Here is an 18369-nt window from a genome sequence, read left to right as displayed (position 1 = left end):
GACTCATTAGATTCATAAGTTTCAGGATTTGAAGATTGTGGAAGACTAGGATTCAAGAGTAGAGGATTTGGTTCAAATGTTAGCTTATCTTCCTGATGAGTATTAACACCAGCATGATTGTTGAATTGATTTCCAGACCTTAGAGAGATGACAGAGTTCACATTTTCATGAGACTTTTGGTTTTGATAAAATTTAGGATTGACCTCGGGTTGACTAGGGAAACGATTTTTCTCTCTCTCACTGATTGTGTTTGCCAATTGACTAACTTGGACCTCTAGCTTAAATATGGCTTGTGTGTTTGAATTTAGCAACTGCCTATCTTGAGTCATAGCTTGCATGAAAGATTGTTGAGATTTAAGCAAAGCTTCCATACTTTTTTCAATGGAATTCAATTCGTTAGGTCCCAATGTGTTTGTAGAAGGGGGGGTTGAATACAAACTATACCGAATAATCGAATTTAGTGCGGAATAAAAATTGAAACAAAATTCAAGTTAAATAAAAATATTATTAAACTTGAAATGTGTTACAACAACGGTATCGATTATAAGGGATTAATCTCAAATTAATTATCACAAATCTAGAATAAATTCGACATGAACTTTTTTTATTTTTGCAATAAAAGGAATCAAATGCTAAACGTAATTTGAGATTAAGTTCTAGGGATTTTGATCCGCTAGATAGTTACACAAGAACAAGAGAATGATTTCTAGTGGTTTGGATTTAACTTTAATAACTAGAAATTATGATCTTGAATTCAGCAGATGAAAGATGAAATATTGGCTGCTGCTTCTTTTCTTTTTGTTCTTGAATGGTTGACTTGTATTCTGTTTCTCTAAATTGTATTCTGCTTCGTTTGTTTTATATTTCAATCAACAGAATAGAATTGAACTGGCAAGACAATCGGTTGAACTAACATGACAATCGGCATGACAATCTCCTGAACCACCATAACTTTCGGCAAGACTATCTCTTGAACTAGCATGACAATCTGTTGAACTAACAAGACAATCTGCTGAACCAGTAGAACTTTTGGTGAGACAATTGAAATGACCTGGCATGACAATCGGTATGATAATCCAGATTGTCATGCCAGTTCAAGTTTTAATTGACTTATTGAATTAAACTGATTTTAATTCAATTATAATTCTGAAAATTCTTAATATTAATTCAGAATTAATTAATCAATTAATTCAATTAATCAATAAATTAATCTTTGCAGATATAATTTATTTTCTTAATTAAATTATATGACTTAATTAATTAATAAAGAATTAATACTACTTTTGAACTGCAACCATTCTTCTGAAAATCTTCTGAAAATTATGAATCAATTCCACCACTTCAATGTTGACACTCGAGGTACTGTCTGGTTCATGAGTGACTAACTTCCGTGACGTTTCTTCATGTCTTGACTTTGATCACTTGATTTTCTTCAGATTAAATCCCTGTAATTATCTGATACCCTGACAAGATCTCTGTCACTTGATTAAATCCACAATCTTGATTTATATCACTGAGGCTTGATCAATTTCTTGAACTTCTTCCAGTGAATTAATTCCTCAAGTCTGTAGATGAACCTTGTTTCTGAATCCTTTGACAGATGTTACTTTGTGAGATCTCTTTGACGGTAGATCCACTATTTACTTGTTACAATCTTATTTGAGTTGAGTTAAATCCTCGAATAAACAAATAGGCTATGACATATGCCTTTCAATCTCCCCCTATTTTTTTGTTAGACAATAACAACAAATACCTAGAGGATAACTCAACTAACAAATAAGAAAAAGATGTAATCAGAAATGCAAAGTAAATAGCAGAAAAGTTCTGGATTATATTTAACCTTTTCCAGATTCCAAATAGATGTTCCTCTAGACTGAACATATCTTCAAGTAGTTTCATCTTCTTTTGTACAACCACATTTCCTGTTGAGAAGCGCATATCTCTCTTGCTTCTCCCCCTATGAAAATCAACTGCTTAAAGAAGATCACCTTCGTTTACCACATCTCCCGTACAATAGGATCCGCAGATGAAAACCAATGGTACTCCCCTTTTGGAAAACAGCTTCTTCTCTTACTAGAAAATCACCTTGTGTTTACCACCTCTCCCGTACAATAGGATCCGTAGTTACAAACAACAACGGTGTGGTGTAGTATACATATATAGGATCTTTTTCTTCCTCCCTGCTATTTATCCCCCTTAGTTGAGGAATCCTCCAAACTATTACTTAAGCTTTTATCTCCCCCTTAGAAAAGGAATGTATGCCGTTGTCTGAAGGAGTTCTCATATTTCACTTGGTTGGAAAAGAAATAACAAGTAGTTTCTCTTTCTTCCTCACTGTGAGTGTGTGATTCTGTTTAGTGTACCTCACATGTGTGTCACTCTTCTCTGCACTTGTGTTTACACTCATTCTCACAAGTGTATCACTCCTCTCATAGCTCCAAAATTTAGCTGTACCTGCAAGGAAAATCACCTTAGCCATCCTTAAGGAGGTCACAGGTGGTGCAATGGGAGTTCGCAAATCCCCATCCTTGTTAAACCCGTCAGATGAATCTGAGTCATAATCTACAAGTTGATAGTTTCCCTTTTAGGGTTCCAAATTTGAATTCTGGGAAGGTAAACAATAATCCAAAGAATTTAGCATAAAGATCAAAGTTGCCTTCTAATGTATGTGAAGACATTTCCTTGTGACTCATCAGGTAATATCTGAATCATTGTCAACAAGTTGCCGATCTGCACCTATGTCAGATCCACTATCCGCAGATGCATCCAGGGGATTTAAGCCTGGGGAGGTAGACACTGACTACTGACATATGGATTTTGGATCAGTATCCTCTCCTAACACCTGTAAAGGCAATTGGTCCATTAAAGAACCTTGAACAATCGAATCTGACCTTAAAATGGTCGAAACTCTTGTTTTCATCAACTCATCCTTTGTATGTGTAACCTTTCCTTGTGCATCAAGAATTTCTTATGTTTGAGGTGGTGACACTACAATGGATACCCTGACAGACAGACAAATTTTAATAGACGCACCATGTTGAGAGAATGAGTCTAGTAACTGTTTTTGTGCCTTTTCAGCCATTACATCTTTTTGAGAAGATGTATGGGAGCTAGAAGTTGTCTCGGTTTAAATCCTACTCATCTTTGTAGGAGACAGAGCTACTGGGTTGAATACAGAACCTTCCTTATGTGGTGCACTACGACACTATCTCCCTCACGCTCATTCATACTTCATTTTAGTGGTAAGAGAGTGTTGGTTGGTTCTGTTTCTGTGTTTGTCTTTACAGTCTGGGATAGAAGTTGTGGATTTTCAACCTCATGACTGTCAATGAAAGAAAGCCATTGAAGACTGAACCTGTATCACAGAACATATTGCACTATAGAGATACAATGTACTTAAGATCTATAATGAATGAAAATTATACATTTAATCTTTTGAGAGAGATGATGTACAATAGTGACTTCAAAAGATTTTAAATGAAATAAGAAATCATTAATGTTGAAAGAAGTTTGAGTTCAATGATAACATTACCATCTTGCAACCAGCCATATCCCTCAGTTAAACCTTTGCTGTTATCTCCAAAGGTAACCAGTGGGTCAGCTTTCTCAACCACATTTGATAGCAGGGCTCTATCTCCGGTCATATGTCTCGACGATCCACTGTCAAGAATCCACACTACCGGTTTCACCTGTTTAATGCCCTGTAACACAAATGGATTAAACCTTCTTCGGAACCCAAACTTGGTTAGGCCCGACATACTTGTAGAATTGACCTTTGTCAGGAAAAACAACATTCTTAACTTTAATGTACTCAACTTTCTCAATGACTGGTCATTTGACCTTGTAAACAACCTTAACAAATTTCTGTTTAGGCTTAGGCACAAATGTCTCCTTTCTAGCCTTAGAAGGACTAGCAGTCTTAGACCTATCATGCTTCATATTATTCACATGCTGACGAGGAGTAGTCTTATCACTAGAAACATGCTTACCATTAAAATAAGCATACATCAAATTAAAAGCACAAGACATACAATTAGCAACACCACATGCTTTATGAGAGGGATTAACAACAGGCAAAATATGCATGGTAGACATGGCAGTTTTGTTATCCAACTCATGTGTGTCTGAGTTAGTCTCAGTTGCTTTCACAACTTTGACTGGAACTTTCGACACACTTGACTTGGAAACAACCTTCTCATTAGCATGATCTTCAGCACGTATTTCTTCTTGAATAATAGAGGAGGTCGCATCAAATGGTTCAGCAATTGATGCTTTATAGAGGGGTTTATCAACACCCTTAAGCACATGTGGTACTTCCCTACCTTTAGCACAGACATGAGGAGGGGAGTTTATGCCTAATTCTCCAATAGCAGCATTGTAATCATAACCTATTCCAGATGTTTGATTAACAGCTTGCTTACTGTAGAACTCTTTAGGCTTTGAACAAGAATTGAAGTAGGCTCTAACCTTAGTCTCAAAACCGGTGATCTTGTCTTTGAGAATAGTTTTGAGTTGTCTATAACAGTTAACTCTATTCTCTAGAAAAGATACTTGTTCTTTTAACTTGTCTTGATTAATGTGCACTAGTCTTAACTCATTGACCTCTTTCTCAAGGTCTTTGATCTGCTAACTTAACAGTTCATTATCATGATGAGCACAATCTAAGGAACCTCCTTGATGATAAACTAATTCAGCATCAGTAAATTTTACCTCTTTTCTTAACGATGAAGCTTTTCCATCAATAGCCAAAAGAGCAAGATTCTCATCTTCTTCATCTTCACTATCAGTATCATCCCAGCTTCTTCCCTTTGTCAGGTAAGCCCTTTCAGAGTTACTCTTCTGATTTGAATCATAAGAGTTCTTCCTTACTTGCTTTGGCTTCATGCATTCTGTGGCAAAGTGTCCCAACTCATTGCAGTTATAGCATCTAATGGTGCTCCGATCAACCATCCCTATATTGTATCCACCACTACTGGTGTTAGAGGATGAAGATCCACCTGTCTGGAATCTGTTGTAGTTAGACTTGTACTTGAACTTGGGATTTCTCTTGAATCTGACATTGGAGAATCTCTTGACAATTTGGGCCATTGACTCATCTTCTAATTGCTCCAGCTCTTCCAAGGAGTAAAAATCATCACTAGATTGATTTGTAGTAGGAGGATCATATTCTGCTACTAATACATTTTCCTCAGCCTTGGAATACTATACCATTCTCTCTGACTGTTGAGATTGTTGTTGTTATTGTTGACCTTCAGCTACTAGAGCAGTAGATGTGCTGACCACTCTATCTTTCCCATAGACTTCCTTCCGCTGAATCTGCTCCAACTCATAGGTTTTTAACACACCATAGAGTCTATCCAAAGAAATCTCATTCAGATCTCTAGCTTCTCTTATGGCAGTGATTCTATGTTCAAGATGAGTTGGCAGTGTTAACAGGAACTTTTTGTTGACCTCCATGATTGAATAATATTTTCCATTTATGTTCAGGTTATTGATCAATGCATTGTACATCTCAAACACTTCAGTAATTCCTTCTCCTGGATTGGATTTAAAATGTTCATACTCAGAGATTATGATCTCCAACTTGTTCTCCCTCACTTCCTCTGTACCTTCATTAATTACCTCAATAGTTCCCCAGATGTGTTTGGAATTTTTACAGTTCATCACATGTCTGTTCATCAAGGGATCGAGGGAATCAACTAAAATTAACTGAAGGCTGGCAACCAAGGAGGCTTCTTCTTTTTCAGCAGGAGAAAAATCCTCAGGCTCTTTTGCATAGGTTCTAGCTTTGGTAATCACAACATCATCTACTATCACCTCTGGTTCAATAACCATCGGAGTTTTTGGACCCTTCTTTAAAAAGTTCAGATATTTGGGATTTGCAACTTGTAAAAACAAGAGCATCTTCTTCTTCCACATAATATAATTTTCTTTATCAAATAGTGGAATTTTAACGGTTCCAATTTTTTGTGAAGTCATTATGAATTTTTGAATAAATAAAAATTCAAGGAGTTGAAAAAATCATAAAAGTCTAGGATCTTGATTTGTTAGTTAATCAGAAGGCTCTGATACCAATTGTTAGGTCCCAATGTGTTTGTAGAAGGGGGGGTTGAATACAAACTATATCGAATAATCGAATTTAGTGCGGAATAAAAATTGAAACAAAATTCAAGTTAAATAAAAATATTATTAAACTTGAAATGTGTTACAACAGCGGTATCGATTACAAGGGATTAATCTCAAATTAATTATCACAAATCTAGAATAAATTCGACATGAACTTTTTCTATTTTTGCAATAAAAGGAATCAAATGCTAAACGCAATTTGAGATTAAGTTCTAGGGATTTTGATCCGCGATAGTTACACAAGAACAAGAGAGTGATTTCTAGTGGTTTGGATTTAACTTTAATAACTAGAAATTATGATCTTGAATTCAGCAGATTAAAGATGAAATATTGGATGCTGCTTCTTTTTTTTTTGTTCTTGAATGGTTGACTTGTGTTATGTGTCTCTAAATTGTATTCTGCTTCGTTTATTTTATATTTCAATAAACAGAATAGAATTGAACTGGGAAGACAATCGGTTGAACTAGCATGACAATCGGCATGACAATCTCCTAAACCACCATGACTTTCGGCAAGACTATCTCTTGAACTAGCATGATAATCTGTTGAGCTAGCAAGACAATCTGCTGAAGAGGGGAGAACTTTCAGTGAGACAATTGAAATGACCTGGCATGATAATCGGTATGACAATCCAGATTGTCATGCCAGTTCAAGTTTTAATTGACTTATTGAATTAAACTGATTTTAATTCAATTATAATTCTGAAAATTCTTAATATTAATTCAGAATTAATTAATCAATTAATTCAATTAATCAATAAATTAATCTTTGCAGATATAATTTATTTTCTTAATTGAATTATATGACTTAATTAATTAATAAAGAATTAATACTACTCTTGAACTGCAACCATTCTTCTGAAAATCTTCTGAAAATTATGAATCAATTCCACCACTTCAATGTTGACACTCGATGTACTGTCTGGTTCATGAGTGACTAACTTCCGTGACGTTTCTTCATGTCTTGACTTTGATCACTTGATTTTCTTCAGATTAAATCCATGTAATTATCTGATACCCTGATAAGATCTCTGTCACTTGATTAAATCCACAATCTTGATTTATATAACTGAGGCTTGATCAATTTCTTGAACTTCTTCCAGTGAATTAATTCCTCAAGTCTGTAGATGAACCTTGTTTCTGAATCCTTTGATAGATATTACTTTGTGAGATCTCTTTGACGGTAGATCCACTATTTACTTGTTACATTCTTATTTGAGTTGAGTTAAATCCTCGAATAAACAAATAGGCTATGACATATGCCTTTCGCAATTTCTTATCAGATTCACCAAAACCAGGATGGTTTAAGTGGACTGAGTTAGGATAATGACCAAGATTTGAGTTGGATATGGACCAGGATTGGGCTTTTGAAAAGAAGGTTGAGAGTTTTGATTAAACTAATTGTATTGACCTTGGTTCCATGAGAAATTTGGGTGATTCTTCCAACCAGGATTGTATGTGGGTGCATATGGATCATTCCTAACTCTAGGTTGAAACATAGCATTAACTTGTTCACTTTCAGGGCAATTGTCTATTACATGATTAGGAGAACTACAATTTGCACAGATAGAAAATTGAGAAGACACCTTGTTGGTTTCTAAGGCTTCTAGACGTTTAGTAAATGTAGCTAACTTAGCTTCGGTTGCAATAGAATTACCAACTACGTGTAAGCCCTTAGATCTTTCAGGTTCCGGATTAGGTTCCCTAGTTGACTCCCACAACATTGTTTTTCAGCTAACTCCTCAAAAAATTGCCAAGCTTCTTCCTCATTTTTATCCATAAATTTACCTTGGCACATAGACTCTAACAAAGCAGTGGTTTGACTGTCTAAGGCTTCATAAAGAATTTTACAAAGTCTCCATTTTTCTATACCATGTTGAGGACACTTAGACAAAATCTTTTTAAATCTATCAAAATACTTCCAAAAAGACTCATTTCGATTTTGTTGAAATTGGTAGATTTCATTCATAAGTCTGTTTGCCTTATGGTTTGGAAAATATTTTTTAAGAAAGATAGACACAAATCCATCCTACGTGGAAATAGAATTAACGGATAGACTATACAACCATTGTTTAGCCTCTTCTTTTAAAGCAAAGTTAATAAGTCTGAGCCTAATGGAGTCTGAGCTAAGTTGTTGGAGTTTTTGTAAAGCACATACTTCCTCAAATTCTCGAATGAAAAGATATGGATCCTCTCCTTCTATCCCAGAAAACCTAGGCAACATGCTAATGTGGTGATGTTTGATTTCAAAATTGTTCGCGGTTACTTCAGGTAGGACTATGCATGAGGGTTCAGCGGAACGAGCGGGATAACAACGGTCTTTAAGTGAGACCGCCATGATTACAGGTGGAATTTCTACTTCTTCGTTTGACTCAATTTTAGTGGGTGAAGAGAAGTTAGTGGGTGAAGAAAAGTTGAGTTGCCTTACTACTTTAGGAGATGAAAGGTTAAAGTGTCTTATTAATCTAGATGAATGGTCTCGAACCCAATTACTTTGCATATAAGAAAAGTAATCACGTAGCAGACAAAAGCTATAAGTAAACACCCAAAAAAATTGGAAAATCAAAAAGAAAATCTTAGATCTATGGGTAATCCTAAAAATAATCTAGACAGCTCCTAACTTTTGGACCACCAAAAAGTCTATAAATCTAGATTTATTCAAACCGATTGGCCAGGTAAGCGGGAGCACTTCCTTGTAAACAAGGCGCTGAATTAGAGAACCGTTAGCCTAGTCACAAATCCAAATTAGCCAGGTAAGTGATACAATTGCCTTGTCACCAAAAGTTCGAATAATTCCAAATTTACTTCCTCTTTTAGGTACCTTCCTAATTGAGCTCGAAATCCTAGGGGCCAACGTCTACTTAATTTTATTAAGGTGGGTAAATGCAAGATGAAGGAATTAGTGATTTGTGGGCCAAGGAAAGGGTGATGAAATCCCTCACCTTATCTTGTAATAGGGTGGCACCCTTAAGGTTGATTAGATGATGCAGCACACAAAGAACAAGATTATAAACACTTATGGATGCACTACACTACGTGTATTATTCTAAATTGTACGTACCTCTTTCCTCCAGCAATCACCACAATTGTATAAGATGGAAAACAATAAATACAAAAAGAAAATCTAGATGATGTGATCCTACGTGAGAGAATGAATGATGCAACAAATTGGTTTTTAACAATTAACTAACTAATATTTTTGAAATTTTCAAATATTTTTTTTTTGGAGTTTTCAATAATAAAAGTGAGAAGAAGAAAAAAAAATAGAGAGGTGATACGGAATACCGAAAAGCGCTTTCAAAAATTTCAAAAGAGACGGTGATGCCTTCTAGCGATCTTCTTGTCCAAGCTTTCCTCCGCTTCACGATTCCCTAAAAAAACAAAGAGCAAAATAAAAAAACTAGTCCGAAGAATTAAATATCAAGAAATGAAAATTAACAATAGTCCCCGGCAGCGGCGCCAAAAACTTGATGTGTAAAATAACTGCAAGTGCACAGCGGTTAATTGTAACAAATACAGGTCGATCCATAGAGACTATGAATTTTCAAAACCCTAACAATTTAAATCAGGCGAACCAGACAATAAGATTTGAGAGGAGTTTGAATTAACCTAATTAGCAAATAGATCAAATAATATGAAAAAACTAGGAATCCGAATCTGTTAATCAATCACAATTAATAGCATGTCGCCCTAAAATCAATTCTCTTTTCTTCACAAATAAATTTTAATTAACGAGACAAACATATACTATGAAACTTGTTATTTAACAATAACCCATCAAAACTTCATGGAGCAAGCATAGGGTATGAAAAATAAATCCGGTAACAATAATATATTAAAATCACTTTGTCAATTAAACAATTAAGCACCAAGAAAAATAATGAGAATCAAATAATAGGAATGAGAAGATATCAAAGAGAATAAATTAACTTCATCTTCATCCTGGGGAACAAATTTAGCTACACATGATAACAAGATGAACAAAACAAATAACTAATTGGGTGTCTTGGGTGTTGGAATGTTTAATGTTGAATGTTTAAAATAGAAGAGGGGAGACCCATATATAGGAAAAATATGAGGGTTAGGTTCTTGGAATACAAGTAGAATTCTTAAAGTAAATTCTTCTTCTTCTCCAATAAAGATTCTATTTATCTTCCAATTCTCTTGACTTCTAGAATAGTCCACCTCCTTCCTTATTTGCTCCTTTTCCAACTCAAATTCTGATTTTATTTATTTTCCTACAAAACAAAGTAAAATAATTTATTTATTAATAAAATTACGAAACGGACATAAGATAGATATTAATAATATGCAATAATATGGACCTATCACGTGCTATCACTCTTAATAACTGTAATGGGTGTACTGAGAAACATGCTATCATTGTAGTAAATTTCTTGTTCTTGTTATGAACTTAGCCAAGCGATATTGACAATAAGTTAGTTGATAAATGAGAGACTAGTGGATATACCAATCTGACATGACTTCAAAGTGAAGTCCAGATTATAAGGAATCTGCAGATGTAGTTTAAAACTTATAATCACTATACTTGATAAAATATTGCAGATGTAGTTTCAATTCATGTTTTATCTGTTATTAAATCTCTAATGATCTCAAGACTTAAACCTATCAAAAATCAATGAAAGAGCTCACTTTCCAAACTAATAGATTTCTAATTAAAAGCTAATTTAGCAACTCCTGAAAAATCTGTGTTGGAACTCAAATACTCGTGTTGCCTCACCTGGTGGATTTATTACTAAACCCAAAACTAGTTTAGCTCCCAGGTTGAGAATCGAATTAGACACACGGAGTAGACAGAGATTTTGATAAATAACTATTGGTTTTTCCAACTACTGCCTCACGTGGTGGATTTTGCTTACCGCCAGCAGAGAACCCCTTCATAGAATGGTCTTTTCTAATTACTGTGTAGCAACACGCTCTATAAGGTCTGTCCTTTTGTTGCCATCACCTTAATTGACCAACAGAATATAGATTAGTCTTAAAGAAAATTTCTACTTATTATATATTATAAGAAACAAAGAAATACAGAGCCAGTTCTGTAGACAAACATTTTAACAAAGTTCAGTTAGAGCACCATTTAATCAAATTACAAGAACACTTCCGGTATGGAACAGGAAAAAAATATGCTGTCTAGTTGAAAAGGGAAGCGACAAGTTCTTCGAACTGTGTCTTGATTCTGGTGAGTTCGTCCTCAATCATTCTTGATGCCAATTGATCAGATGCAACTTTAACATTGATTTCTTTATCCCTAAAATCGGCCAATCTTGCTTCTTCCATTAACTTTCTCATCTCAATATCTCTCTTAATACCGTTCTCTTTATCTTTGCATTTCTCAAGATCAAATTCAGTGAGCCGCCTTATGCTTTCTTTTACTAAATTCTCGATATCCTCCTGTCGGTCCTTCAACAGGAGTCCCCTAGTCAAAATATCTCGCAGTTTCATGACATCAAAGCCATGGGTCTCCAATTTATCAAGAATTGAAAGCTCATATTTAATATCATCTCTTGGCGCATCAAGCCGCAAGTTTAAAGCTTTCTTCGTAATCTTATCAAAGAGGACCATCAACCTGAGAGCCTCTCCTTCACGTTCAATCTCCTTGTAGGATCCTAAAGGGCCAAAATGAGGCTTCTGAGGCATAATACTAAATGTTCCCAGTGATTCAACCACTCCCCAGAGATTTTCGCTTTTCTGAAATGGTAAATTCCCATGATCAACTGGAACAGTAGCACCTGTACACATCCACAATTGCATTTTTATCAATTGCAATCACATGATAACAAATTTTCCAGATAATAGATCACTAGCTAGAAAAGGACAGTATCCAGCTTCAGGGCATTTTATCGTAAACGTACATAGTTCTTTCCTCTTTCCTTTTGAAGTGCTCCTACTGCCTTCTACCAGCTGACCCCTCTAGAAAGTAGAAAAGATCCATTATAAGCTATTATTAAACAAAGAAAATGGAGTACATGAATGGTAGTCACTAACAAATAACAAAGAGTCTTATGGTTATATACATTCCATGATAATACAGGCTGTAAATAAAGTGTATGTAGCAAGTACAGTCTTCAAGCATTACCGCGGTATTTGGTCAATATAACTTAGAGCAGAATGTTAATATTTCAGTAAATAAGCCCACCTTTGCGCGAGGGGGGTGTTGTCACATCTTAAAACAGCAATCGTTTTTATAATTTTTTTAGTTTGGTGAAAACTGTTCCAGTTTGTTCGTGATAATTCTAATCTTCTTGATGAACTTTAGAGTTTCTGAATATGCTTTGAATTGATCAGTACTTGTATCCTTGATTAAGAATTAACAATATGTATTCAACTTACAGCTTTCTTTCCTCGACTGAAAGAGGTTTGGTCACAAGGCAGGGCCACAACTACAGCACGACCAGTAGTTGTTCCATATCTGCACGTTTTGCCTGTAAAATCATTCAATGTATCCTCAGCAGATACTTCCATTTGATGTGCATTCGGTTGATTCATCATGTCTGCCATCTCAGTGTCATGGATTGACAAGTTAGTTTTTGATGCCATCACCTTATCCTGATAAGGATTCAGATCGAGTAAGCAGAAACCATAGCAAGTAATCAAATGCGAGTAAATCAATAGAAGAAAAGAAAAGAAAGCTTTAAATTTCAAATGGAACTCTAACAAAGTAGTAGGTAATCGCCAAGTATTTGTTCAGGATCCATTCTAGCTTGAACAGAATTTCTCAGAACAACCTGTTCTACAAAATTTTAAATCATATCTGTTTCAACTACAAGTGGATCAAACATGTCAAATTGGGATCTGATACAGTAAAAACATTAATTAACCAAACAAGCAAAACACACTAAATAAACCATTCTCTAAATTCTTGAGATAAAGTGAACTAAATAAAACGGTAAAAAATGGAGATAATTTAAGGACACAAATTCGTTCAAAAACTCGGGAGAAATTTGAAGTGTGACCAAGTACATAATAACTTCGATATTACAATACACACACTGCTCCAACCCGCACTTTTTCTGAACAATATTGATCTTACAAAAGCGAAGCAAAAACAAATTACTATTACTGCCCAATACAATTAAAACATTTTAGAGGTCAAAACATTATACACTAACTACCACGGATTATCAACTTTTAGGTAAAGATTTTAAAAACTGAACATATAATTATAATTATAATTATAATCCTCTCACCAAGTTCTATAGCATACTTTAATATTTTTGCGTGATGATAATTATTTTAAGTGATTGTTTAAACTTTGAAACTTCATTTTGATTACCGATCATCAATACCATAATTAATTGTATTCATGGGTAGTCGGGAGATGTTTGAGGCACCATATTTCACTTACATGGGGCACGTGTTTAAGGCACCGGTCACCCCATTAATATTATGATATATTTTAGATACATGGTCAAGGACTCAAGGGTTACAGGGGTAACTATACCTTATTTTGCATTCAATAATCTTGTCAAGGGTGTGTCCGATTGATATTGTGTATTTCAATCATAATACATGTACATCTTGATTGGGCGGATCTCTAAAAGAATCCAAGTAATTTACACCTGTCACTTTCGACATTATACATCTTTCTTAATTGTTTTTAAATCCGTGTGTCATTTATTCGTGCTCATCTGTGACCATGTTTGAGCATCTTCAAAGACACTCTTAGTTGGCTCATAATAATGATCTAAATAATAAGCTCTTAGCAAGTTATCACATTAATTATGTGTCAAACTCCAACAACACTATTCATATTATCTCTTTATTTATATTTTCTTTCATATAATAAATCTATTATGGCAACAAATTCTATAAGATTTGGAGAGAATGTATATGTATATTTTATTAATGAATACAAATTACGAGCTACTAATTACTCTTAAAAATGAGTAAAGAGTAAGAGTTGTGTCTCTTTAATCTTTTAAAGAGCATGTAATAGTTTTTTCGAACTTTATTTTAGCCAATACTCATTATTTTTTAATTTTAAGAGCTTGTTTGAAGAGGCTCTTTCAGATTCTGTTAGAATTGTTATATAAGTCATACTTGTATTTTTTATTAGATAGGATGTGTCGTTTGTTTTTTATCGTAGGTAACCCGCAGCTGCTACCCTTCGGGTGCGCACTGGGTAAACCCTACGAGTTCACGTAATAGCCTGCAAACCACGTGAACCAATGTAAACCGCATTTAAGCGACAGGCTCTGGCTCAGGAGGCATAATCATAAATTCTCCTCCCGTGGGATTCGAACCTGTGACCAAGAGGTTAGTTTTCCTCTTTTTAATCAACTGAGAGGAATTATGTACATCATAATTCATTTCATAAATAAAGAATGTGAACATCATAAAGAGTTAGAATACTAATATAAGATCTTCGAAAAATAATTCCTCTAACATATTAAAGTTTTAGAGTGACTTATTCCTTAATATGGTATTTGAATTCAGGCTGGCACGAGATTTAGGTACGACTTTGTGTCACCCCAATATTTTCACAATTTACTATAACACGAAAGGAAAATTGGCATCCTAAAGATGGGCGCACGTGATCCAGTACTCTTCGACCTATAAATAAGCTTCAGGGGGAGTTTATTAGCGTCCGTGATCCACTCTTCAACCTATAAATGGACTTTCAAGTGAAGAAAAGTTTTAAAATATTACTCCCTTTGTCTTAGTTTTGTTGTACATAATTACCATTTTCCCTTTTCCCAAAATAATTGTCCACATTCTGTAATTACGGTGAATATAGGTGAATAAAAGGAAAACAATAAGTTGAATATTGTTATTCCAGTTCTATTTATGGTAATTATCAACTTATTTAACTTGATTGAATAAAAGATAGATTTTGATTGATGGACAAGAAGAACTAGATGGATAGATTAATATGAGATCCTGAAAAGAGTTTTTATATAACACCTTTAGGTATTAGAGTGACTGATTCTTTAACATGGTATCAAAACTCTAAATTGAGGGAAAATTAAGTTTCGACTCCCTACCACCACCTACATTATCAATAAATCAATGTCCCATAGATGGGCGCCCCGTGATCCACTTTTCCACCCATAAATGGCCTCTCGAGTGTCAGGAGCTGTTAGAGTAGTAATATAATACATCGAAAATCAGTGTAGATCAATGCACAAAGATGGGAGCCCATTATCCACTCTTCCACTCATAAATGGGCTCTTGAGTGAGAGGATCTGTTAAAGTAATAATATAATATCATAGAAAGGGCCAACATCTAATATAGCTCAGAATAGAGGGAGGACTTATGTTCGACTCCTTTCCACCCGCAACATTATCATAATTTATTATGGATCAAAAGTTTTGGGACATTGGTTTTCCTTTCATATCCATAATAAATTATGAGAATGATAAAGGTGGCAGGGAGTCGAACTTGAGTCCTACCAGGCTTAGCTCATACACATGTTAGGAGTTGTCCCACATCGTGTGGGAGGGGCAGTTTACTAGAATATAAGCCAAAAGATAACTCCATTAGTATGAGGCCTTTTGGGAGTGACCCAAAAACAAATCCGTGCGAGCTCAGCCCAGAGCGAACAATATCATACTAATGTGGAGTTAGGCATGCTCAGCAAGCCCGACAAGTGGTATTAGAGCTTCAGGTTATAACGGTCTATAACAATCTCTATGGGCTTCCAGAATGGACCTCGAAGGAGGCAAATGGTCTATCCTGTATGGGCTCAAGCAGGTGGACCTTCCAGTATGGGCTTAGGGGGAGTCAGAAAACCAGAAGGATTCTAGTATGGGTCAAGGAGGAGCCAGATCACACAATCAGAAGGCAGATCCGACAGGTGTTGAACCCGATGTGTGAAGGGGGAGATTGTTAGGAGTTGTCCTACATCGTTTGTGAGATGGGAAGATTGCTAGAATATAAGCAGGCAGATAACTCCAATTGGTAATGAGGCCTTTTGGGGTGTGACCCAAAAATAAATCCGTGCGGGCTCGGTCTAGAGCGGACAATATCATACTAATGTGGAGTTAGACATGCTCAGTAAGTCCAACAACACCATGTTAAGGAATCAATCACCCTAAAAGCTCACTGTGTAGAAGAAATATCTTTTTCAAGATCTTATATTTGGACTAGTATTCTAACATAAAGTTAAAGTAAATAACTACTTACACACAATGAAATAAAAAATATACAATTTATTTGGAAAGAAAGTAAAAAGTTAAATACATAAGATTATATTTTTAAATACAATATATATAACATAACTTAAACACATATATATGACAAGTTCAATAAATCTCACACACTCAACTCTAAATACGAACTAAAAAAAATACTATCCAGGATATCATATCAAACTAATATATATAATTCACATATTATATCTACAGTGTCCTTTTACACAAATTATTTAATATTATATTAAACCAAAATTATATTATAAATAAAAATTAACAAATGAGTTTTTTTGGTTTTTTCAATTCAAAAATGTTATCTACATTAAATATAATAACGAGAAAAGTTGTGATTTGGTTCAACCGTTATTCCCTTATTTTAGTAATCTTTTTTACTTATTTTAGTAAAGTTAACCACTTACAAAAGAATTAAACAATTTTTTAATAGTTACACACACAGCCGGAGGTCGAACTCTTGGCCTTCCTTAAGAAAGCCAAGCTCTCGACCACTGCACCAATCTTTTGCTGGTAACCACCGAACTAAATTGTTGAACTGCTAAACTACAACTACAGCTCATCGACCACAGTTTTTCCGAATTGTTTTATTATTTTTAATAAAAAAGTTATAGATATTATATATTTATAAAAATATATTAAAGTTATTATATGATTGGATAAATAAATTGACATTTTTTTACTTATTCATACTCATTTTTCTACCTCTTAAATTTAATAAAAGTATATATAATATAAATAAAAATACATAAGTATTAACTAGGAGCTCATGCGATCGGTGTAATCTAGTACTATTAAAAACCAATATTTGGATGTTACTCAATTACATTAGATATATTCGGTTAAGAAGACAAAATTCAGTATCGAAAAGGTGAAAACGTAGAGTGAAATATATTAAACTAATTATCACAAAGAAAAAAAAAGTACGTGCTCTGCAACTTATCTAAATTGGGATTATGGAATGGGTTAAGCCCGGTGGAGATCGGGTGGGTGATTAATGAAAAAGTATCTCGTGGATGAAGTTACCTAAAAAGTTTTTGGGGATGGACAAGGCCGCGTCCCAAATTATTTATTCAAGGATGGACAAAATAACATATAAATTTTTCGATTATATGATCAAAAAATCCTAAAGTCACACATATAATCAACAAGAAAAAACCCCAAATTTAATAAGAAAAAAAATGAGAAAACCCTAAACAATGATATATCAATCAACATAATCAAATTTATAAGAGGAGAAACCTGTACCTTAAAATTGTAGACAAGAACTTTCTTAAAAATCTAACAAAGTTTGCAAGAGAAGTTGAATTTCTTAATCTTTGGTTCAGATTTCGAGATACAATGCTCTATCGCTCCATTCTTTGACTTTCACTAATCGATACTTAACAGTGTATTTATGTTATGTTCTTTACTTCTTGTGATTATTATGTATGCTATTAATATTATAAAATCTATAATTGAAGGCGGGTTACTTAATGGATATGACCCAAAATATGCAGCCATGGGCCTTGGCCCACTCCTATTGAAAGTGGAAAAAGTTAGTACGCCATTTTGTGGACATGTGGACGAATGGATCCGCGTCGAACTTAGGCATAAACCACATCACGCAATTATATATGATGCATTATATCTAAAGGATATTACAAACTCCATATGTGGTTCATTATAGTCTTTATCTGTATTTGTTCTGATTCTGTTTGGCTATGGAACCAATATGAGGCATGTATATTTTTTTTTTACAATTTATGCCCCTAATGAAAAACTAAAAGTATAAGTAATGATCAATTATTAGAGGTTAATAGAAGCATAACATTAATGTTAAAGCAATAAAAAAATCAATATATTTGATCAAACAATCAAATATAAAAAAGGGATTAAGTAAGGAATCATGATTGAGATGGGAACAAATATTAGTCAAATGTTCCCCTCTTTACTTGAATTCGGGGAAATTTAAACCGAGAAATCTTGATTAAGAAAATCAAATTAAACAATTAGAGTTTCAATTCCAAAATTACCTTTGATGAATGTACAATGTATCCTCTATCTCCGTGCTATTTAATTAATTTGTTATTTATTT

General features: G+C 34.3%; 1 protein-coding gene across 2 annotated transcripts; it reads right to left on the bottom strand.

Moving 5' to 3' along the window:
- Positions 1 to 11276: 11276 nt before the first annotated feature.
- On the bottom strand, positions 11277 to 17696 carry LOC141706130 (DUF724 domain-containing protein 8-like). 2 transcript variants are annotated; one of them, XM_074508950.1, is made up of 4 exons: positions 17541 to 17696; positions 12477 to 12692; positions 11999 to 12056; positions 11277 to 11875 (listed from the first exon to the last, which is right to left on the bottom strand). In XM_074508950.1, exons 2-4 carry the CDS (start codon positions 12681 to 12683, stop codon positions 11277 to 11279), a joined length of 864 nt encoding a protein of 287 aa, XP_074365051.1. In that variant the 5' UTR covers positions 12684 to 12692; positions 17541 to 17696. The 2 variants fall into 2 exon arrangements, with proteins under 2 accessions (XP_074365051.1, XP_074365052.1); XM_074508951.1 differs by lacking the exon at positions 17541 to 17696 and adding an exon at positions 12802 to 12922.
- Between the last annotated feature and the right edge of the window lie 673 nt (positions 17697 to 18369).

Source organism: Apium graveolens, chromosome 2, assembly GCF_009905375.1.
Source record: "Apium graveolens cultivar Ventura chromosome 2, ASM990537v1, whole genome shotgun sequence".
In the NCBI taxonomy this organism is placed as follows: Eukaryota; Viridiplantae; Streptophyta; class Magnoliopsida; order Apiales; family Apiaceae; genus Apium; species Apium graveolens.
Note: the sequence above shows the minus strand (reverse complement) of the source record. Positions and strands in the feature narration are given on the sequence as shown.

Coding starts and splice junctions, on each gene's coding strand:
- LOC141706130 (XM_074508950.1), bottom strand. CDS start 12,683: ATGGCATCAAAAACTAACTTGTCAATCCATGACACTGAGATGGCAGAC. Junction 12,057..12,476: donor TCAGTCGAGGAAAGAAAGCT/GTAAGTTGAATA, acceptor TCTACTTTCTAG/AGGGGTCAGCTGGTAGAAGG. Junction 11,876..11,998: donor AGGAAAGAGGAAAGAACTAT/GTACGTTTACGA, acceptor GGATGTGTACAG/GTGCTACTGTTCCAGTTGAT.